The sequence below is a fragment of the Octopus bimaculoides genome, chromosome 11 (assembly GCF_046866305.1).
Source record: "Octopus bimaculoides isolate indiv1 chromosome 11, ASM4686630v1, whole genome shotgun sequence".
NCBI classification, from domain to species: domain Eukaryota; kingdom Metazoa; phylum Mollusca; class Cephalopoda; order Octopoda; family Octopodidae; genus Octopus; species Octopus bimaculoides.
In genome coordinates, this window is record NC_142938.1 from 43,853,909 (window position 1) to 43,878,908 (window position 25,000).

At 36.7% G+C, this 25,000-nt stretch overlaps 1 protein-coding gene across 4 annotated transcripts in view; it reads right to left on the minus strand.

The window, feature by feature from the left end:
* Positions 1-25,000, minus strand: part of LOC106879675 (golgin subfamily A member 5) — a 47,286-nt gene that overhangs the window by 18,313 nt on the left and 3,973 nt on the right. The window contains exons 2-4 of one of the 4 annotated variants that reach the window (XM_089359889.1): positions 22,868-22,905; positions 15,449-15,969; positions 1,729-1,983 (exon numbers count right to left, since the gene is read on the minus strand). In XM_089359889.1, the coding sequence (XP_089216015.1) occupies positions 1,729-1,983; positions 15,449-15,959 (766 nt within the window). In that variant the 5' untranslated portion in view covers positions 15,960-15,969; positions 22,868-22,905. Of the gene's footprint in view, positions 1-1,728; positions 1,984-15,448; positions 15,970-19,375; positions 19,482-22,867; positions 22,906-25,000 lie in introns of those variants that run through there. The other 3 variants (XM_089359890.1, XM_089359888.1, XM_089359887.1) reach the window with 3 other exon arrangements.

Here is a 25,000-nt window from a genome sequence, read left to right on the forward strand (position 1 = left end):
AGACAGAAACTTACATATTTGTATTGTCTTTTGAAACATGCATATGTATTGAATCCAATCTTGTATTAAATCTAATTTTGATTCAACATATTTTTCTCTTTCATTTTTTAATACTTGTTTATGGTATATCTATATGATATTTTTCAACTATATACATATATATATATATATATATATATATATATATATATATAGTATATATATCATATATATTATACATACATACCTATATATATAGTATATATATTACACATATATATATATATATATATATATATATATATATATATATATATATCATACATATACACACATATGTGTGTCTGTATGTAAGTATATATATTACACATATACATACTATATTATACAAATGTGTGTGTATGTATGTATATATATATATATATATATATATATTATACATATATATATATTATACATATATATATATATTATATATGTGTGTGTGTGTGTTTGAAGAAAGAGAGAGTGAACTGCTAACCCACACACACAACAAAATACAGTCTGTCAGCAGAACAATAAAAATATGCCAGACTGCCATGGAAATGATTATTGTTTCAATGATAGCACTTTAGTGGAAACCTGTTCCTTCCATCCAGTGAGTGTTTTAATAAATAAAAAAGTGACACACACACAATGTACATATACAATACACATACAAATATGTTTTTGGATTTTTCTGCACTAACATGGCTTAATTCAATGATGTGATCTGCATGTTATATCTGGATACCCTTTCTTAAGTATTAACCCCTCAAATTATGAAGTGGAAGTGAGTACTGAGGTTTAAAGGGTAGTGCTCACACTGCTTCTATGATAAGCATAGCATTTTACTAGTAAGACACTATGCTAGATCCAGGGATTTGAACTTACAAGTTTCAACTTTACTTAATGATGAAACTATCTTAAAAGATAAATAAATGAGATCAACATTTTCAATCACAAAAATGAAAGATAAAAATTTTCTATATTAAATTTCAGATGTAATTAGACAGTAAATAACTGGACAAGAGACTTTATACTAAACAAATCCTGCTTAGGAGAGAAATTTAGTTACTATAGATTAAGGCGGGTAGAACCTTATTTTTTATCTATTCAGATTTGTGAAATGAATAATAGCAATGAGGATTCCTTCCAGGAAGATCTGGAGCCTGATACAACTCAACACTGGTGAACAAGAGGGCTCCAAAAAATAAATATGCAAATAAGCATGAACCCACTCATGTGCATGCACACACACACACACACACGTTCCACAAGCACAGAAACGCTTTATTTTCATATTTAAACAAGTAGATTTCCAGAAATATGAATGGTAAGAAAATAATTAAGCCATAACTTCAATTAAGGACCACAATTAAATTAGACTAGGATTCAAATTTATTATTGTAATTATAGAACACATAGTATTCAAACAGTGACTATTGAGCTCTGAAAAAAAAAAAAGAGGTTTATAGATTGCAAATAATAACAATGAAATAATATATCCACAATAGAACATAATATGAATTAGAACTCAAAACTGTTGCTCTAGGTCAGAACGTTAAATTCCAGATCAACAGGTAATGTTTTAGACCAGCTTGCCAGGAATAAATACACTGAGGGCATGTTCATTTTCTATATCTTTTTCTCCTCTTCAAAGAGAATTGTTTAGCTTAAGATAAATAAAAGAATAGAAAGAAAATATTTTCACCATGGAAAGATACGTACCATTTTCTGAAGATTTAGCACGATTTACCATTGATGCCATTTCGTTATTCAAAGTTTCAATCTCACTATGAAGAAGACGGATTTCCAGCTGAGATGCATTCACTTGGTCATGTGGATTGTTTGACAAAGATTCCATGTTTATCACAGCCTTTTCTGGTGATGTATCAACCATATCTAAACTGTTTGCATTCGCATCAACATTGACAAATGACCGTGTCATTGGTGAGTCTGTCACACTCTCCAAGTCTGGAACATCTGAGATATACAAGACGAAGTCATCTTGCCAATTAACCTCGCTCATTACAATGGAGAAGTTCTATAAATGTTTATAATAAGCACTGAACTAGTACAAGCTACATATGATAAACAGGACAAAACAGATTGTCAGTGATTTTTAACGTACTTTCTTACATTTTGGACATATTTTGAGGTAGATTGTAATCAGCTGATTACAGTAGCACAGTTGAGATAGCATGAAAAACAGGTCACTGACAACAAAGAGAGTAAATTTAAAATGTTCACTTGTATACACAAATATTCCGATGAAAATATATTAAGTGCTCAGTTCTACTGAATAGCTTCAGAGCTAAAGTCAGCCACATATATTCAGAAAGAGGACACATAACAGAAAAACAAAGACAAAAATATATATATACACACAACAAACAATCAATGGTTTTACAACATTGCAAAAGGTCAACCATCAGAATGGCGATGTTATTGTATCTAACTTGATGCGTCATTCACCTGAGGACCAAACTATACCTTGCCATCCTTCCTAGATGAAATTAAGCACCAGTTTTATACCAAACAGTATTCAATAAACTATATATTCCCTCTATTACAAAAATGAATCATGTGCCTAGTTAAAATAAACTGTTATTTATCTTATTGTTTATTTTGATAAGATAAAGCTAGTTGAACAATATCCTTGTCTAAAAAAAAAATATGCACTCAAGTGCAATGCTAATTAAATACTGGGCAATAAAACACTACTACAGTCACCAAATTCCCATAATAATTTTTCAATATCTATATAATTTTCATCATCATCATCATCATTATTATTATCATCACCATCACTATCATCATCATCATTCTAACATCCATTTTTCCATGTAGGTATAGGTCGGATGAAATTATTTGAAACAGTTTTCTCATGGCTCGATGATCTTCCTGTCACCAACCATCACTTGTTTCTAGGTAAGGCACTATATTCCCTAGTCCTTCAAACAATGAGCAGCTCAATAATCAGACATGGTAGATTATAGACAAAACCATTGTCACTAACCCTAACCTGTTTACCAGTAGAGCTTTTATTGTTCTACTTGTTTTCAAAAGTGCAGAGTTAGAGGATGAATTACTGACAGGAAATGTCAACATATCATTGTGTTCAATGCCTTCAGACAAGGATGTGGGATGTAAACATTCCGTGCACACATGCATGTATATATACATATATATATATATTTCCAAGGTTTCAAATTTGTATATTTAAAAGGAAACAATGAGAACGAACCTTAAGGAATCTAATCAATGATCCTTTGGGGTGAAGTCTTATGCTATATTGGTAACGATTACAAAATTTACTGGAAAATTATATATATATATATATATATATATACATGATGGGCTTCTTTCTTTTTCCACCTACCAAATCCACTCACAAGGCTTTGGTCAGCCCTCTGGAAGACATTCACCAGACTTCAGTTAGGTAAATAAAAGACACTTGCCCAAGGTGACACCCAGTGGGACTGAACCCAGAATCAAACTTCTTACCACACAGCCATGCCCACACCTATAAACATATATATATATTCTTTTATTTGTTTCAGTCCTTTGACTGCAGCCATGCTGGAGCACCGTCTTTAGTTGAACAAATTGACCCCAGGACTTATTCTTTTGTAAGCCTAGTACTTATTCAATCAGTCACTTTTGCTGAACTGCTAAGTTACGGGGACATAAACACACCAACATCAGTTGTCAAGCGATGGTGGAGGGACAAACACAGAAACACAAACATATACATATACATATATCATCATCATCATCGTTTAACGTCTGCTTTCCATGCTAGCATGGGTTGGACGACTTGACTGAGGACTGGTGAAACCGGATGGCAACATCAGGCTCCAATCTAAATTTGGCAGAGTTTCTACAGCTGGATGCCCTTCCTAACGCCAACCACTCATATATGTGTGTGTGTGTGTACAACGGGGTTCTTTCAGTTTCCGTCTATCAAATCCAGTCACAAGGCTTTGGTTGGCCTGAGGCTGTTAGTAGAAGACACTTGCCCAAGGTGCCACACAGTGGGACTGAACCCGGAACCATGTGGTTGGTAAGCAAGCTACTTACCACACAGCCACTCCTGCACCTATTGGTCTTGATCAAAGTTCTTCTTATCAGAGAAAAACCAAAGCATTCCAGCTCTTGATGTTTCAATTTGTAGAGCAAGCACTTTCCATTGCTCAAACGATATATATAATATATATAATATATATATATATATATATATATATTCTGTTGTGTCTGGGGAGAGTCATTTTCTTTTTGTGCCTTATAATGTAACACAGTCACCGGTAAAGTTTCCACTTATTCTTTATTTTTATTTTCCTAGAATTTTCGTTGCGTCTTGCAACCTTTTCAATAGACTTGACTCTGTCCGTTATTTACACTGCGCTCCTTTTTGTTTGTTTGTGTGCATGTGTGTGGGTCAGTGTGTGTGTGTGTGCCTATGCATGCATGCATGTATATATGTATGTATGTGTGTGCATCTGTATGTATGTATTCTGCATATTCATGTGCTTGCATGTCCGTGTTTGTGTATTATTTATGGTATGTGTGTGTGTGAGCATGTGTTTGTATATGTATGCACCTCTGTCTCCTTGTGTGTGCATGTCTGTGTGTGTGTGTGTTTTGGAACTATGTAGCATGTTTGTATGTATGGATGTGCACACACACAAGAACACATATGCAGATATGTGTCCACACATAGGGAGATGCACATCCATACATACAAACATGCTACATAGTTGCAAAACACACACACACAGACATGCACACACAAGGAGACAGAGGTGCATACATATACAAACACATGCTCACACACACACGTACCATAAATAATACACAAACACGGACATGCAAGCACATGAATATGCAGAATACATACATACAGATGCACACACATACATACATATATACATATGCATACACACACATGCATACATATGTACATACATACATACATGCATAGGCACACACACACACTGACCCACACACATGCACACAAACAAACAAAAAGGAGGGCAGTGTAAATAACGGACAGAGTCAAGACTATTGAAAAGGTTGCAAGATGCAATGAAAATTTTAGGAAAATAAAAATAAAGAATAAGTGGAAACTTTACCGGTGAGTGTGTTACATTATAAGGCACAAAAAGAAAATGACTCTCCCCAGACACAACAGAATATGCTTCAACACACGAACTCACATAAAGAATCTTGCAAACCAAATCCCAAAACGAAATATATATATATATATATATATATATATATATATATATATATATATATATATATACAGGGTGCATCGGTATTTGAAGGACATCACTTTGAATACCTCATTCTTTCTTTAATTTCTTTTTCAGATTAATGATGAATGACATGAAATTAACAAAGCAAATGAAAAGGCAAGCTGCAATCATTGCCATAAAAGGTCAGCATAAAGATACGGTAAATGCTTGCTTCTTGAAAGTTGCCCAATCCTTCATTGCCAAAGTTAGAGAAGACCTGGAAACTGCTGATGGGGATCCAACATTAGCAGCTAAACACACAACACATGTAAAGGGTTCTAATATAATAAGAACCCAGGAATTTGTGCAAAAAGTACAGGAAACAATTCAACACAACCCTGGAAAGTCAATCAGAGCTCTTGCAAAGGATTTCAAGGTTTCAGAATGCACCATCAAAAGAGTTGTGCATGAAGATATCCATTACAAGTCATATGTGATGCAAAGAGGTCAGTTCATATCAGGTACAATGAAAGATAGTCTTTTGATCAGTGGAAAGTGCTTGCTCTACAAATTGAAACATCAAGAACTGGAATGCTTTGTTTTTTCTCTGATGAGAAGAACTTTGATCAAGACCAAAAGGTAAACCCAAGGAATGACAGATGGTTATGCAGAGATCCAAGTGAGGTTCCAGTTGTAATGCAAACCAAGTTTCCAGCAACTGTGAAGGTCCTGAGAGTTGTTAGCAGTGAGGGTCATGTCATGCCTCCCCACTTTTATTCACAAGGCTTTTTCTAATGCAATTCCCCTCTTTGTCCTGCCATTAAAACAACCAGTTGCTCACACAGCAACTAGGGGACTACAGGATGACAGTCAGCCAAAACTTTTGCTATGCTGTCTCTTCTTTCACTCCTTTGTGGGGTTAATTATCTTCATCTTTAGTTACAGTTTCTCATTCAAACTACATAATACGCAGAATTGTCACATTAATACAGTAGGGTGTTTTGAGGGAGATTTGGCTGCTATTTCTACCAGGTCTACCTACCATGTAGAGGTCTGAACTTAATTTTCATTCACAGATTTGCATTTCAAAAATTTAACATAAATTTTTCCATAAATCAACTATCGTAAAAATTTTCTACCAGGACCTCACATTTTCTATGTATGTGTGTGTACCTTAAAAGACGTGATTAGACAGAGGTCCAACAGAATAGTTCTCAGAAACAGACTATGTACAAATTCTTTCTTTACAACTCCTGAAGCTGTTTTCTGCAAAGATATTTTGGAAAGACCCCCCCCCCCCCAATTTGTTTATCTTTTAAATTTTTTGCCAAAAATCCCTGCTTTTGGATACAGAGGTTCGGGAAAATTGTCAAAAATTGGCATTGTGAAATTTTTCACTCCTTTCCTCTCCCAACTTCTTCAATTTTGACTTTTTTCCATCAACACTAATCCTAAAACTGTAACCGTAAGTACAGAAATGTTTTGAAATTTTTGTCTGAATCATAATGTCCGTATTTTTCTGCATATTTAGAAAAAAAAAAACTTCTTAAAAAACAATTTTATAAAGATTTTTGGAAATTTTTTTCAGAATCATAATCTCCATATTTTTCAGCATATTTTGAAAAAAAAATTCTGAAAAAAGTTCAAAATGAAGGAAATAGGGGTCAGGGTAATTTAGAAATGTCGATTTTTGCCAATTTTTTTGAAGATTCGTATTCTCCATAGCCACTGGGGGGGGGGGGGGGGGTTCTGTCGAAAAAAAATTTTAAAGGGTGGTTTGGAGGGGTGACGGGCGAAGCTGTTTTCTGACGGGGGGAGGGTTTATACAGCTGAAGGCTCTAATCAAAACAGGGGACCCGAAATGCGAAATGATAAGGTTGAGAAAGGCTGTTATAGATTATGCCTAACTGAAAACGATCACAGCCACATCATCCAAAGACAGGGTGAAACCGGGCTTAGCTGCTAGTATATATATATATATATACTAGACTACCTGTGACCCGTTGGGTCACTGGGGAAGTCTGAGTTTACCAGCAATAAAGTTTTGTTTTGTAGGTCTTTTTTCTTTTCCATGTTATTTTGCATGCTTTCAATGAATGACATCAAAATCGCGTGTAAATGACTCCTCTCCTCAGAAAAGGATAGATTTGGCTGCTATTTCTTGCATATTCTGCTACCACGTAACAGTCATTTTGGATCCTTTATCGCAAATAACTGTTACTTGGTAGCAAGGTGTGCTAGAAATAGCAGCCAAATCTTTAGAGGTGAGACATGGAATGTACTCGAAAGAACCTATCGAAAAAACTATTTCACACCAAGGTTCCGTATGGGTCTTCTATGAAATATTTACCGTATTTTTGAAGTCATTCAACGAATGTGACATCAAAATCACGTGTAAACAGCTCCTTTCCCCAGAAAGGGTAAGATTTGACTGTTATTTCTTGCACGCTCTGCGACCATGTAACAGGTATTTTGAGTCCTTTATCGCAAATAGCTGTCACATGGTGGCAGGGCATGCTAGAAATAGCAGCCAAATCTTTGGAGGTGAGGTGTTGAATGCACTCGAAAGAAACCTATGGTTTCACACCAAGGTTAGGAACGGGACTTTTACAAAATATTTACCATATTTTTAAAGTCATTTTCAATTAAAATATTTTGCCTGTCATGATGTGTCTAACGGAAAGGTTAGATTTTCTTCCCTTTCAGGGTGAAGTTATTTTCGGTGAACAGGTCGCGGTCTCAAAGCGACGAAAATATTTTGACAAATTAAATTTAAATGTTGAAGTGAATCTAACGGTTTTGTGTGTTATTTTAAATGGCTTATAAACACCTTCCACGCTGAAATTGTTTATATATATATATATATATATATATATATATATATATATATATATATATACGTATAATATATATTATACAGGTATAAGTTAGAGGTGTTTAATGCCTCTAAGGGATAGACATATCCAAAAGCACTTCTGGTAATTACCTCAGTGGGTATATTCCGTGGTAAAAGGTATACGGCAGCAGGTAATTTAGCGGGTAACCGTAGTTTAATTTACATAGGCGAGAAGAAAATGGAGGACACATAAGAAACTGAAGTGTGTCTTTTGCGCTAGTAAGGCATTATTTAATTAGTAAATAAAGGTGACAGTGAAGTTGTTTACGATGGTTATTGTTTACCATGGTGAGGAAAATATATTTCCACCTCGTTACTAATGGTAGACATCGTCAGAACGAAGAAGTCAGAGGTAGAGAGAAGAGTAAAAGATCAATGGTTACATCGGGTAAGAGAAAATTAAAGATTTGAGTGTCTTACATTATATTGGGGTTCACAGTTCGTTAAGTCCGTTATGAGGTGGATGAAGAATATAGGTTAGTTGGACCTGTAGTCTCACTGGCGGTGCAATGTAAGGGAGCTAACTCTAATTAGGGAAAACCGGTGCTATTATAATGACCTAAGTGCCTGTTGAAATAAAGGTTGTAGGTGGTTCGTATTATTACAGCAAGCCATATATTGGTGTAAAATATGGAACGAGCTTCGGTCTGATCTAGCGTGTAGAGAGACTCATTGCTGTAATACTATTTTGTTATGAAGAGAGCATATAGAAAAAGAGGGTGGGAAGGGAAAATTTGCTTGTAAGTATCTTAGGTGGTTCTCGGTTAAAAAGAATTATATGCATACACAGGCTAGCGTAGGATGTAGAGTAGGTACATAATTATTGGTTTATTATGTGAGTTTGGAGTAGGGTAATGTAGAACATGTTTTAGGTATTTTGTGTATTTATCTATAATGTACGTTTGGGTTAGTGCAAGTGGTCAAGGGGAGGTAATGCACTGGTGAGTAAGTCTACTAGTAGGGGGGAGGCTAGGATATTGGGATCTTTTTTAAAACGGGGGCCACATTTTTCATTAACGAAACACTTTGAAACTTGGAACACTGGTAGAATGTGTCATATAAAACATCTTTTTCTCTTAGTCTTCTTTAAAAAAAAGAAATCCCCAAGTTATTCCATGTTAAAGTTGTCGTATTTCTGTAATTTCAACCAATCACTGACGTCCATTTAGCCGATATACATTAAGTGCCGACTACATAAACAAACGATTCTGAAACAATTCTATCAGTGATAGGGTTAGGGTTAGGGTAAAACAGTAAATTTAAAAAGAAAAAAGCAAAACGAAGCTATGGAAATTAAATACGCTTTACATCGCTTAATCAGCCAAAGGAGTAAAGATAAACAACTGAATACTTGTCAGTGGTTGGTTGAAATTATCGAAATAAGACAATTTTTTACATGAAATAAATTCGAATACAAAAATATTTTTCTGTTCTATAATACAAAATAGATAAGTATACGAAGTTTGAAAGTCTTTCCGTACCAAAAACTACGTAAAACATTAATGAAAAATGTGGCCCCCGTTTTAAAATAGATCCGGATATTGATATGTACAAGATTTAACGAAACTTAGAGAAGACAAATTAGCCTATATGCAGACAAAAATTATTTGCATGTTTTTTATTCAGTAGAAGTGGTTTAAACATTAATATTTTCAGGTACTTTGTTAAACAGAGATTGCACTGCTTATTAGTAGTGTTATAAGACGAGTTGGTTGCTAGGATGCGCCATTTTAAACTATAATTAATTTTTTTATCCTTTTATTCCCAGATGTAGCTATTAAACCCTGTAGTTTGCTTTACTTCTATTTCTAAAGCTATTTGCCAGTTGCCTGTTCTTTTTATGTTGCTGATTTTTCTGGTTTCATAGAAAGCAACGAGGCAAAAATATAATTTATATTTCCTCACCAGGGTAAACAGAAACAACTGTAAACAACTTCACTCTCACCTTTATTTACTAATTAAATAATGCCTTACTAGCGCAAAAGATACATTTCTGTTTGTTATTTGTCCTCCATTTTCTTCACACCTAATATATATTATATATATAATATATATACATGTATAATATATGTATATATATATATATATATATATATGTGTGTGTGTGTAGTGAAACTACCTATTGCCATTATATACAAAACCATCTATCGCCATTATATTCAAACAGACCATCTTCTCTCACTATAAATATGACAGACGCGAGCGTAGTAGAAAACATCTCTTTCTTTGTCATCACCTGACTGACTATTATTTGAAGCGGCAACTGCTTCGTACCGTTCCCGCCAGAACGCAAACTGACCAATCATAGCCCCTAATAAGGTCACGTGATAGTGTTTTTCTAATGCCTCCATCGGAGCCTACTTTCAGCTATAAATAGCCTGCTAGATACCCAGCTAATTCGTCACAGTTCAGATCTCTTAGAGACCTGTTCCGTGTACCACACAGAGCAGCAGCAGTTTCCAGCGACGACGTCAACACCACTTCAACTACGAACTACAAGATTCGCCACCGACGTTGCCAACAGCGTCAACACGACACTATGACTACCAGCGTCAACATGACTTCTACGTACACCAGCTAACCAAACTAACCGCGGCATTTTTCTCTTCGATTCTGTTTGTGCGATTCATCTTCGCCACGAAATAACAGCCAAGAGCCCAGCCTGCGAAGAACGTCTGTACTCAAGAACCCGGCTCGGCATGGAAGCCCTAACATCACGACGAGTGATCGCTCTGCTCCACATGCCTCAACTTCTTACATACAGACTCTTACTATTGTGTACTCTAAGAACTGGCAAATTCTTATATGTGTTACTGACTCTTTTTCTATCTGCTGTATCTTACGCATACACATACATGTATCACTTACACACACTCTTTTCTTTACACGACAGCCTGTCTTTTATTATGTTTTATTATGTCGCATTTACACTCACACACAGACATACATTTTAATGCTACAATAAATATTACTGTTATTCATCTCTATCGGTTGTGTTCTATCTTGTATCTTACTGGCATTTACGAAATCTCTATGTTATCAAAGTATAACATATTTATATCATTTGACATAATTTTGTGTTAGACCGTGTGACGCGTTTATAAAAGGAGCCTGTTTTTCCATCCGTCACCATTTCTCCTTTTGGGTTTGCACGGTCGTTCTTATATATATCTATATATATAAAAATGAGAATGTGTGTCTGTCTGTCTGTGTGTTTCCCTAAAACTCGAGAACTACACAACCAATTTCATTCAAATTTTACACAGAGTTCGAGCCCACGGCAACATAATATCTCCTCCATTATTTAAGTATTACGTGTCAAAAGTGAAACAAAAACACTCATGTCAAATACTTTCACTTTAAAAATGAAACTATTCCACTAACTGAAACAATCACATTTCGATACTGTAATGACAGATACTTTCACTTTAATGGTGTGTGTATATATATATATATATATATATATATATATATATATATATACAGAGAAAGAGAGAGAGATGTATATGTATACATATACATGTATATGTACACATATATGTATAGATATATATATAGATATAGATCTATATGCATACATGTATATGTATACATATGTGTAGATGTATATATATATAGGTGTACATCTAATATGTACACATATATAAATGCATACAGATATCTATACATATATACACCCATACACACACACACACATATATATGCATACAAACACACACATTAGTCATTTGTTTTCTTATCCAAAACTACTTCAAAAGTATTGAATGGATCTTTAAGAAATTTGGAAATTATATTCTATGCATAATGGCCATAACCCCCATGAAAATTCATATATTTTTGATGTTGATGAAATTTTAACCATACAGATTACACACAAATAAAGTAATATTTCTAAAATTTTTTCTTCTTAGAAGTTACAAAGACCCCTTCATGGGGACTTCACACCCACGATTTAGTCATTTTTCCTAAGCAAAGACGAATACAGTTGTACCATTGGTAGCTATAGGGTCACCCGAACATAACAGATGAGCATTATTTGTAATTCAGCGGTACAACAGTGTAAGACTATCCTTTCAGATATACTTACATTGTGATTTCTGCAATGTGGTGCATAAATTGTCAAGTAAATGAGACTCATCTTTGCCTCCACTGATTCACTTGCAAAGTGATGAGTAAAATTATTTCGTTGCAGACCTCCTTTGAGTCTTTTTATTACCACTGCGACACATATAGTCCCCACACATTTCGATACTGTAATGACAGATACTTTCAGAGAGAGAGAGAGATGTATATGTATACATATAGATGTATATGTACACGTATATGTAAAGATATATATATAGATATAGATCTATATGCATACATGTATATGTATACATATGTGTAGATGTATATATATAGATGTACATGTAATATGTACACATATATACATATATATACATGCATACAGATATCTATACATATATACACCCATCACACACATACACATGCACACAAACACACACATTAGTCATTTGTTTTCTTATCCAAAACTACGTCAAAAGTACTGAACGGATCTTTATGAAATTTGGAAATTATATTCTATGCATAACGGCCATAACTCCCATGAAAATTCATATATTTTTGATGTTGATGAAATTTTAACCCGAACATAACAGATGAGCATTATTTGTAATTCAACGGTACAACAGTGTAAGACTACCCTTTCAGATATACTTACATTGTGATTTCTGCAATGTGGTACATAAATCGTCAAGTAAATGAGACGCATCTTTGCCTCCACTGATTCACTTGCAAAGTGTTGAGTAAAATTATTTCGTTGCAGACCTCCTTTGAGTCTTTTTATTATCACTGCGACACACATAGTCCCCAGTTGGTAACATTGATTTCAAGTCCTTTCGAGATGAGAGACTGGCATTCCACTTAATGTCTATGTTCCATGCTGGCATGGATTGGAGAGTTATTAATGTAGAAATATGGTATCGTAGCTACTAACAGTTGAGGGTTGCGTAGTCTAGACGGCGTTTTTAGATTTCATTATTCTCTTTAACCCGGGCAAAGCCGGGTATTTCTGCTAGTATATATATATATATATATATATATAATAAATTATATGTATTTCTTCTATCTTAATGAATAAAAATTCTTCGGATAGAATAAATGAGTTAATAGAAACCAATGTAGCAAAGAACACAAAATAACTGTGGTGTAGTTCCTGTTTTTAAGGCAGGAACTCCTTGAAATTTTGGGTATTTGAGTATATTTAAAAATTTAAGGAATGGAGAAAACGCATGTTATAATTGCATACTTTCTTCCTACATATGTTTCAAAGGATTACAACCTGTGTGATCCATAGGGATCTGTGATATTAAAATTGTAACCTTCTCTTCAGGGAATGCATGAGAATCATCTTAAACGTAAGACATTATGACCGAGTATGAAAACAATAGATGGATAAGGTTATGACGTGATTCACTTGAAAAAAAAACGTTAGAAAATTGGACGCTACCGGATAGTGGGTTGGACAACACATACATATAAATGTGTGAAAACATACATGCATACATAAATACATATACACATATACATACATATATATATACACATATATATATGTGTATGTATATATATATATACACACACACACACGTATACACACATACGTCCACATTTACACATATGCACATACATACCCATGCCTATACAAATATACCCATATGTGTGCAATTTTCTAACGGTTTTTTTCAAGTGAATCACGTCATAACCTTATCCATCTATTGTTTTCATACTCGGTCGCAATGTCTTACGTTTAAGATGATTCCCATGCATTCCCTGAAGAGAAGGTTACAATTTTAATATCACAGATCCCTATGGATCACACAGGTTGTAATCCTTTGAAACATATGTAGGAATAAAGTATGCAATTATAACATGCGTTTTCTCCATTCCTTAAATTTATATATATATATATATATATATACACTCATTTTTACTTGTTTCAGTCATCATATGACTGTGGCCATGCTGGAGTAGCCCTTTAGTTGAACAAATTGGCCCCAGGACTTATTCTTTATAAGCTTAGTACTTATTCTATCAGTCTCTTTTGCCGAACTGCATAGTTACAGGGACATAAACACACCAACATCAGTTGTCAAGTGATGGTGGGGAGACAAACAGACACACAAATACATACATACACACACATATATATACAATGGGCTTCTTTCAGTTTCCATCTACCAAATTCATTCACAAGGCCTTAGTAGAAGGGAGTTGCCCAAGGTGCCAGGCAGTGAGACTGAACCCGGAACCATGAGGTTGGGAAGCAAGCTTCTTACTACACAGCTACTCTTGCACCATATATGTTTTTAAACTCTGCCTTTGAAGGGACTTATTTATAAGGGAATTGTTTATATATTACAAAATGTATGTAAGTAAAAATAAACTGTTGGCATTTTGATGTTTTAATAATTGTTTATGTTATATTACATTATGTTATCTTATATTCATAGTATATTATATTATAATAATTAAAATATAAATAAATTATTGGATTGTCAATTGTATCTATTTAATTTTATCTTTGTAATATACATACATACATATATATATATATATATACACAATATACATATAATATATATACACACACAATATATATATATATATATATATATATATAAATGCACACACAAATGTGCAAATGGGTTTGGTGCATTCATATTTTAGTTTATAGATCCAAACCATGGCTCTTTAGTTTGTATCAAATGGATTTGCTGAATCCCAACATAAATTACCACCCTTTTGATCCATAACAACATAGATTTGTTGGTATAGTTACATAGTTACTGGCTATTGATAAACACAAATGTGTGTGTAAGGCAAAGGTAATGGTTACCTTCTCAAGTCATGCTGACTCATCAGGGCCAGTTTTTCGGTTTCAGGCATATAAATTCCCAGCCCAGATGGGACGCCACTCTGTCACAGAATTACTCACTTTTGCCAGCTGAGTAGATTGGGGCAATGTGAAATGAAGTGGTTTGCTCAAGAACACAATGCATTGCCCAGTCCAGGAATTTAAACCAAGCCATGTGTGTGTATTGGTATGTATTACATGCTAAAAATTATTTTCAGTTTAGAAAATTATGCTTACAGTCAGCACCAAAAATGGATTGATACTCATTAACAGCTATTGAAAAAGTTTATAGGTAAAGCATTCCATATTTTGGTGCTATAATTAGCTATTTGTACATATTTTCACATAGGTTTAAAAAAATTACTTTCCAAAACTATTAATATAAATACAACCTACCATTTTCATTGTGAAAGCCATTTGATGTACTTAACTCATCGTTTGGTTCCAGTGATGGAACAAGGTTGGAAATTGTGGATGACATACTGGATTGTCGTGAATGCTTGTTACTGGATCCTGAAGATATCTTCTTCGTCTCATTGAGAAATTCAAACAAAGCATCATCAGAGTCTTTCTTTTTACTGTTTCTTGTTGGGCTTGACGATGCAGCATTTGAAAACTTCTTACTCTGTTTCAATGGAGTGCTCACCATTGAACTGTTTAGATCTGTGTTTGAATTGTTCATGTCATTCAAATTGGAAGGAACACTATGTGAAGTCCACAAAGAAGGTACTTTTGGTGCCTCCCATGTGTTCCCAGAGTGACCGCTTTCGGAATTTGCATAATAGCTGTTTGCAATTGGTTTATTTGCCCTGGCAGCTTCGTCTTTGGTCAACGCATCAGCTGCTGATTGATCAATTCGATTCAAGAAATCTTCTGCTTTCCCTGTTAAGTCAGAAAGCCATGACATTTTCTTTCTGCTGAAATATGAAAATGAAATGTTTTAATGTGACACCATCACCATCAAAATCATAATTATTGAATTTTAACATAGACACAAGACCCCAAATTTGGGCAAAAGATGTAATCAATCAAGATTGACTCTGGTTCATAATAATTATTAACACTATTATTGATTACAATGTGTAACAAAATTTTTTTTTATTTTTGTCTTTGGCCAGTTAGTATTATTTCCTATTTGCTTCTATCAAGAAATCAAAGGAAATGACTAATATTCCCTTCAAGCTTTGCTTTTGTCACTTGGACATCAATGTTTTGAAACTGACTTATTTTCCATTATATTTCAGACAGGTTCAGTGCTGAGTCGCTGAAATAGAAATATCATTATAGCAAATATTCTGCTCAATACCACAGATTTGCTTATCAGTTGTTTGACCGTAACCACTTGAGCATGTCCCTTAGTGGCTGACAATAAGTGCAGGAGTAGTTGGGGAGCATCGTAGCCATGTATTGAGAGGGATTCTTTGGGGACTTAACAAATCTCATAACACAAACAAAGTTTGAAGGAAATATTAGCCATATTTCATACTTTCTAGGGATAAGCAAATGAGAACTAACAGTTGTTGCCCAAGGACAAAAATCATGTTACTCAGTGTTATCTTTTATCCAAAGTTACAAAATTCAAAACTTGTTTGAGTAAGGCAGCACCATAAGTGAGAAGTGTTCAGATAGGTTTTGAAAAAAGTGTACATTGTAGATGAGTGTGAAATGAAAGTATAAAATTGACTGCGAAAGTAGTTTTTATGAGGATGACAAACTAATATGAAAATGTGATAGGTAGATTTGCTTTGGTGATAAGTGAAAGGTTCCCAAAAGTGAATTTTATGTAATACTAAACTGGACAAATACCCAATCAATATATGAAATATAAATGGATAATGTTTAGACATGCATCTCATATCCAAGTCATCACATTTTATAGATGCAGACATACAATAATGCTGAACTCAGAAAAAATCATAACCCAAAACTTCCAGTGCCAAGTATTTTAGATAAGGAATTATCAGCTATATCATCAACAGATTCAGTTGCTACATTTAAGTGGAATGACTGAATTTGTATATTTTCTGCAAGGTGATAGATTTTTCAGTAACAGTAGAAAGCTAATCTGGATGTTTTAATACAATATGAAGCAGCATCATCATCTTTTGATTTCTCATATTGATGTGAGTTGTATGATTTGATAAGATCCAGCAAATCAGAAAACTGCATTGAGTTCCAATCTCTACTTTGGTATGGCTTTTGCAGCTGATGCCCTTCTTATTGCTAGTCACCTTACAGAGCAGACTAAATGCTTTTTTTGTGACACCACCACTAGTGAGGTCACAATATAGATCACAAGACTAAGATCCTCATCAACTGAGTGAGACTACAATAGCGAGAGAGGCAGATTTATGCAAGGTAACAAAAGGGTAAAATAGTGGTTTTCAACTGGGGTCCATATAAAATGGGGGGGGGGGGGGGACACAAGCAAAATAGTAAATTGGGGACCCACAGTTGTATTTTAGTTCAAACTACACATATTAATGAATGAAAAGCAAAACAGGAATTTTGAAAGAAGTATCTACGAAACTAGTTTTTAGAAGTCAAATGGCTATGAGGTTCCACCAGAATAAAATGGTAAACAATGGGGTCCATAGGTAAAAAAATGGTTGAGAATCACCGGATTAGAATATGAAGGAAGGGACCAGAAGAGGTTTCTAACTGTAGAGGAGATACATTGATGCTCACATTATACAAGTGTAGGTAGGAGTAATTGGTGTAGAACTAGAAAGAGGGATAAAGATGATGGTGACAAGGTATCAGGGTGGCATAAGGGGCAAAAGAATAGTGGAAACAAGAATGTATGGAGAGAGTGAAGGATGGTAAGAGCTAGCTCAAGAAGCAAATAAATAACAATGCAGCTTCACTCTCACCTTCAACATTTAAACCAGCCACACCCAGCCCAAATTCTACCTGTTTTACATTCAAACTGGCGATATCTAGCTTCTCACAACCCTACACTGACATTCTAAAAATAAACAATTGTATCATTGAAAGTTCAAAACTATGATATAATGCGTGATTAATACAAAACAATATGAATAAATAAGCATTACATTTGACAGAGTAATCTGAATGCTAAAGGGTTCAATAAAAAATATAGTATGACAACAGAAAAAAAATCAGAACAGATTATGGCAAGAAGAGGTGTTCTTTCCCAAGGGTCACATCATGATGACAAGACAGTGAATTGGCAAAGTCATGAGAGCATCATTGAAAAAGCTCTATGGTATTCATTCCAGCTCTCTGCATTTGGAGTTCAAATCCTGCTGAGATCAACTTTTCCTTTTGTGTGTGTGTGGAGTGGGGGGGGGGGTTCTTGCATATGTGTTTGTGCCTCCTTGTCTTGACACTGCACAATAATCATAAGTAAGTGTGACCACCATTCAAGTAATGTCCTAAGTTTCCAATCTTCTGTGGAAACCTATCCAGCCATGAGGAAATATTAACTTGCTTGGAAACAAATGAAGGGTGGTAACAGGAAGAGCATTTCATCATCATCATCATCATTTAATATTCGTTTTCCATGCTTGGATGGGTTGACTGAAAACTGGTAAGCCAGGGACCAGGTTTCAATCTGATTTGGTATGGTTTCTATGGCTAGATGCACTTCCTAACAACAACCACTCCAAGAGTGTAGTGGGTGCTTTTTACGTTCTACTGGCACAGGTGCCAGTTACACAGCTCCAACATCACCATGACTACGATCTTACTTGGCTTGACAGGTCTTCTCAAACACAGCATATTGCCTAAGGTCTTGATCACTTGTCACTGCCTCCATGAGGCCTAACATTCAAACAGTGCTTTTTACGTGCCACCAGCACAGGTGCCAGTTACATGACACTGGCATTGGCCATGACTATGATTCCACTTGGCTCGATGGGTCTTCTTAAGCATGGCATATCACCCAACGTTTGAGGGTCCTTTTCACGTGCCAGTTACACAACACTGGCATTGGCCACAACTACAATTTCACCTGACTTGACGGGTCTTCTCAAGCACGGTATATCACTGAAGGTCTTAGTCACTTGTCATTGCCTCCATGAGGCCCAAAGTTCAAAGATCATGCTTCACTACCTTGTCCTATGTCTTCCTGGGTCTACCTTTTCCACAGGTTCCCTTCATCGTTAGAATTCAGCACTTCTTCACACAGCTGTCTTTGTCCATACGCATCACATGACCATACCAGCACAGTCATCACTTATCTGAGTCAATGTGAGCATGGAAATGTAGACATGATGATGATGATGATGTCTACCAGTCATGGGCAACTTACAACCCACAGGACTTCATGAATGGCATGCCTAAAGAAAAATTATTTACCTTCAATTTTTTTAGTAGTGCAGCCCACCTGACAATGATCTATACCTCATGCAGCCCACTTTCTGAAAAAAGATTGCAGCCTTCATCAGGTGTCTTGGGGAAATTTCGAACCTGGGTTCTCAATGAAAAATCAGGTTCGAAATTTCCCCAAGACACCTGATGAAGGCAAGAACCCAGGTTCAAAATTTCCCGAAGACACTTGATGAAAGCTGGAAGGTATATCAGCCAAAATGTTGTGTTAACAACAAACAAGATGAGGACAAATATCCGTAAAATGTAAATAATGTACATAATTCCTCATCTCTTAAATATAGAACAACTTAAACCCTCCCCTGAAATTGCTGGTCTTGAGCCAAAATTTGAAATCGGTATAAGTAAACATAGACTAAAGTATGTTGAAACTGCACTAGACTTAATGCTTCATGTCATTTAGCTTTATCCCTGAAAATTCTGAGTTCAAATTCCATTAAGATTGACATGACTATTTAATCCTCTGTAGTGAAACTACCTCCCGTCATTAGATACAAAACTACTATCGCCATTACATACAATCTTCTCATTTAAATATAAATAAATGCGAGCGTAGTAGAGAACCCATACCTTGTCATCACGTGACTGATCATTATTCGAATCGGCAACTTCTTCGAACCTTTCTCGCCAGAACGCAAACTGACCAATCACGGCCCCTAATAAGGTCACGTGATAGAGTAAAATTCTGAAGCCATCGGGAGCCCATAGTTTGTTATAAATAGCTTTAACTCATACCCCACAAATTTGTCTCGGTCCAGTTTCTCTTTGAGAACTGTTCCGTGTACCACACGACAGCAGCAGCAGTTCAGCAATACGAGTCTACGACTACTAACCAGCACCTACCAAGCAGCCTCTACGCTACCAGCGTCAACACGATTTACTATGTACACCACACCAAACCTCCGTGGCACATCTCTCTCTTCGATTCTGTTAGGTGACTCAGCTTCACTACGGTAAATAAACAGACAAGAGTTCTTAAACAGACAAGAAATTCTCAGCCAGCGACGAACATCTGTATAACAAGAATCACGGCCCGGCATCGATGCCACGACATCACAACTAGTGATCAGCACTGCCACACTCAGCCTCTCCTCACTTTCACATACAGAACTTTTCCTATAGTGTACTAACGAACTGGTATAATTGCTCACGTGTTATTGACTCTCTTTCTATCTGCTGTAAACACTCATACACACATGTATCACTCACATACACACTTTTCTTTGTATGACGGCCTGTCTTTGATTATGTTCTTATATGTCGCATTTACACTCTCACACAGACATACATCTTTAACGCCACAATAAATATCTCTGTTATTCATCTAATACGGTTGTGGTCTTTCATTACTGGTCATCTATGTTATCGTCGCATAACATATCATCTATATCATCTTTGATATATATTTGTGTGTTCGACCGTGCGACGCGTTTAAATAAAAGGAGTCCTCTGTTTTTCCATTCGTCACCATTTCTCCTTTTTTTGAGTTCGCACGGTCGTCTCTTACACCTCTAATGACAAGAAAGAAAGAACCAGTAACATGGAAGATTGACAGAATCCATAAAAAGCCCCAGCCCTTTACATTCTGAGTTCAAATTTTGCTAAGATCAACTTCACCTTTTATCCTTCCACAGTTGATAAAATATAGTAATCAACTGATACTGGTAAACAAATGGAATTAAATACTACATACGTTAACAAAATTTAATTAAACATGGGTTGCATGATTTGACTGAGGACTGGCGAACCAGATGGCTGCACCAGGCTCCAATCTGATTTGGTAGAGTTTCTACAGCTGGATGCCCTTCCTAATGCCAACCACTCGGAGAGTGTAGTGGGTGCTTTTACGTGCCAGTCAGGCGGTACTGGCAACGGCCACACTCAAAATGGTGTTTTTTATGTGCCACCTGCACAGGAGCCAGTCCAGCGGCACTGGCAGCAACCTCACCCAAATGTTTTTTTCACGTGCCACCTATATAAGTGCCAGTAAGGTGATGCTGGTAACGATCACGCTCAAATGATGCTATTTACGTGCCACTGGCATGGAAGCCAGACAGCTGCTCTGGCAATGATCACGCTCCGACGGTGCTGTTAGTGCTCCACTGGCACAGGTGCCAGTCATTGAATTTGGTTCCATTACAATTTCGATTTCACTTGCCCCATCAGGTCTTCACAAGCAGAGTTTAGTTTTCAATGAAGGAAGGCTGGCATAGGTGCCAGTCGTCAAATTTGGTTCGATTTCGATTTCACTTGCCTCCCAATGCAGGATAAGTGGGCTGGCGGAGGCCACGGATTATGGTCTCACTTGGCTTGCCGAGTCTTCTCATGCACTGCATATTTCCGAATGTTTCGGTCACTAGTCATTGCCTCGGTGAGGCCTAATGTTCGAAGGTCGTGTTTCACCACCTCATCCCAGGTCTTCCTGGGTCTACCCCTTCCACAGGTTCCCTCAACCGCTAAGGTGTGGCACTTTTTCATACAGCTATCCTCATCCATTCTGGCCACATGACCATACCAGCACAATCGTCTCTCTTGCACACCACAACTGATGCTTCTTAGGTTCAACTTTTCTCTCAAGGTAGTTACACACTGTCAAGTATGTACACTATATATATCATCATCATCATCATCATCATCGTTTAACGTCCGCTTTCCATGCTAGCATGGGTTGGACGATTTGACTGAGGACTGGTGCAACCGGATGGCTACACCAGGCTCCAATCTAATTTGGCAGAGTTTCTACAGCTGGATGCCCTTCCTAACGCCAACCACTCAGAGAGTGTAGTGGGTGCTTTTACGCGTCACCCGCACGAAAACGGCCACGCTCGAAATGGTGTCTTTTATGTGCCACCCGCACAAGAGCCAGTCCAGGGGCACTGGCAACGATCTCGCTCGAAAACCCTACAAGGCCAGTCAGGCGGTACTGGCAACGGTCACGCTCAGGATGGTACATCTTATGTACCACCCGCACAAGAGCCAGTCCAGGGGCCCTGGCAACGATCTCACTTGGCTTGCCGGGTCTTCTCACGCACAGCACATTTCCAAAGGTCTCGGTCAGTAGTCATTGCCTCGGTGAGGCCCAATGTTCGAAGGTCTTGCCTCACCACCTCAGCCCAGGTCTTCCTGGGCCTACCTCTTCCACGGGTTCCCTCAACTGTTAGGGAGTGGCACTTTTTCACGCAGCTATCCTCATTCATTCTCACCACATGTCCAAACCAGTGCAATCGTCTCTCTTGCACACCACTACTGATGCTTCTTATGTTCAGCTTTTCTCTCAAGATACTTACACTCTGACGGGTATTCACATTTACATTACACATCCAGCGGAGAATACTGGCTTCATTCCTTGCGAGCTTATGCATGTCCTCATATATATGTATGTATATATATATATTTATTTATGTATGTATTTATATTATCTTAGTTGAAAAACTTCGATAAAGTAAATATGTTAATAGTTACCAGGGTAGCAAAAGTCACAGAGAAACTGGGATGGTTACCTGAAGAGAAAATTACATTTATAAAAACATCTTCTATTCTTTTGGAATAGAGTGCATGTAATTTTCAAAACATGTGTCGGAATTAAAGGAACTTATTTATTATATGTCAGAAGATCGATATCTGACATATATTCCCAGAGAGCCAAACTTAGTAAAAGCATGAGTAAAAGCAGCAGCAAAGTACAAAGAAAAGAGAGTTGGGGCAAGGATGTCACCCTGCTTGACACCATTCTCTACAGGAATGGGTCCCGCCATGCCACCACCAACATTGACCCAAGCCTCCGTCCCATTATGAAATGATTTGATTATAGATACAAAGTGATCCGGACATCCAAGTTTGTCAAGCATTTTCCATAGAAAGCCCTATTTACAGTATCAAAGGCCTTTGTTAAATCTATGAATACCTGGACAAGATCCATATTCTGCTGATAGCACTTCTCCTGCATCTGTCTTGCTGTGAAAATCATATCCATTGTCCCTCTACCAGATCGGAAGCCACATTGAGATTCAGAGAGGACATCATTTACGAGACACCCATTCAGGCAGGTAAGAAGAATATTTGCCAGAACCTTGCCAGCAGCTGATAGTAGAGCAATACCTCTGTAGTTACCGCACATTGTTCTGGCTCCTTTTACTTTATAGAGAGGAAGAATAATTGCATCCTTCCAGTCCCTAGGCATTGTACCATCCCTCCAGACTGCACTAATAAGTCCATGAAGGGACAGTATGATGTAATCACCACCAAATCACTAGACCTCAGCACAAATTCCATCCTTTACAGGTGCCCTACCAAGATTCAATTTACTTATTGATGTCATAACTTCATCTATTGAGGGCGCGTAATTTAAGGAACCAATGATAGGTCATTGTTGCATAGTATAAATCACTGTTTCATCCACAACTGATTCATGGTTTAGGAGTTCAGAGAAGTGTTCGATCCAGTGACCTGTGATTTCTGTTGGTTCAGTAAATAGAGTGGAAGACTCCTTGGAAAGCAAAGGAGCTGATGTGGAGCTCTTAGGCCCATAAACTTACTTCATAAGATGGTAAAGTTTCTTGCTGTCATTTGCATCAGCAGCAGCCTGAACATCACGAGCAAGGTCCTCCTACCAAGTGTTCTGCATCTTCCTGAGAGATCACTGCAGTAGTGATTTTACACTGCTATAATGGGCAAGCGCTAGATTTCACTGCACAGTAGAAAGTCCTCTATGTAGTAATACAGTGTGGGCATGGTGCTTTACAGCCAATAGTCGCTGAACTTCAGCATCATTTTCATCAAACCAGTCTCTGTGTCTGGCAGTAGCATATCCCAGTGTTTCAGCAGCACATTGTAGAACTTGGTCTCGAAAATCTTCCCATGCTGCAGTATTTTCAATGTTGGACAAGCGTGTCTGAAGCTCTTTCCTCAACACAGCATCATATATCTTGTGGACATTCAGATGCCAACAAATGCTAACTGGCCCTCTTCTCTCTTTCTCTTTAATCATTATCCAGAACTTTGCTCACACCAGACTGCGGTCTGTCCAGCATTCTAATTAATGAAAGGACTTGACATTACAAATGTCATAGATGTCATGCTTGCGGATGGTGACATAATCAAGCAAGTGCCAAATTTTAGACCTTGGATGCATCCATGTTGTTGTGTGATTACCTTTGTGCATAAAATGAGTGTTTGCGATGTAAAGTCCATGTTCATCGCAAAGCTCCAGCAGCATGAGACCATTGCTTTTCATTTTCCCTACTTTAAAACGTCCTAGAGAGTTCCATGTTTGCCAGTCTGTTCCAACCCTGGCATTGAAATCCCCCAATAGACTGACTTTATCAGAATTGGGGATTTTCCTAAGTATGGCTCTCAGTTGGGTATAAAAAATATTTTTATCTTCATCACAGCTAATCAAAGTAGGTGTATAGGCACTTAGAATAGCAAACTGCCCGTCTTTCAGGTGCAATCGCAGAGTCATTAGACATTCATTTCTTGGAACAGGAAGCTCCTCCATCTTCTTAAGGATATCAGATCAAGCTGCAAAGCCAACACCAGCCTTTCTGCATTCCCCCTTCTGCCTCCCCTTCCAAAAAAAGATGTAGCCACCTCCTA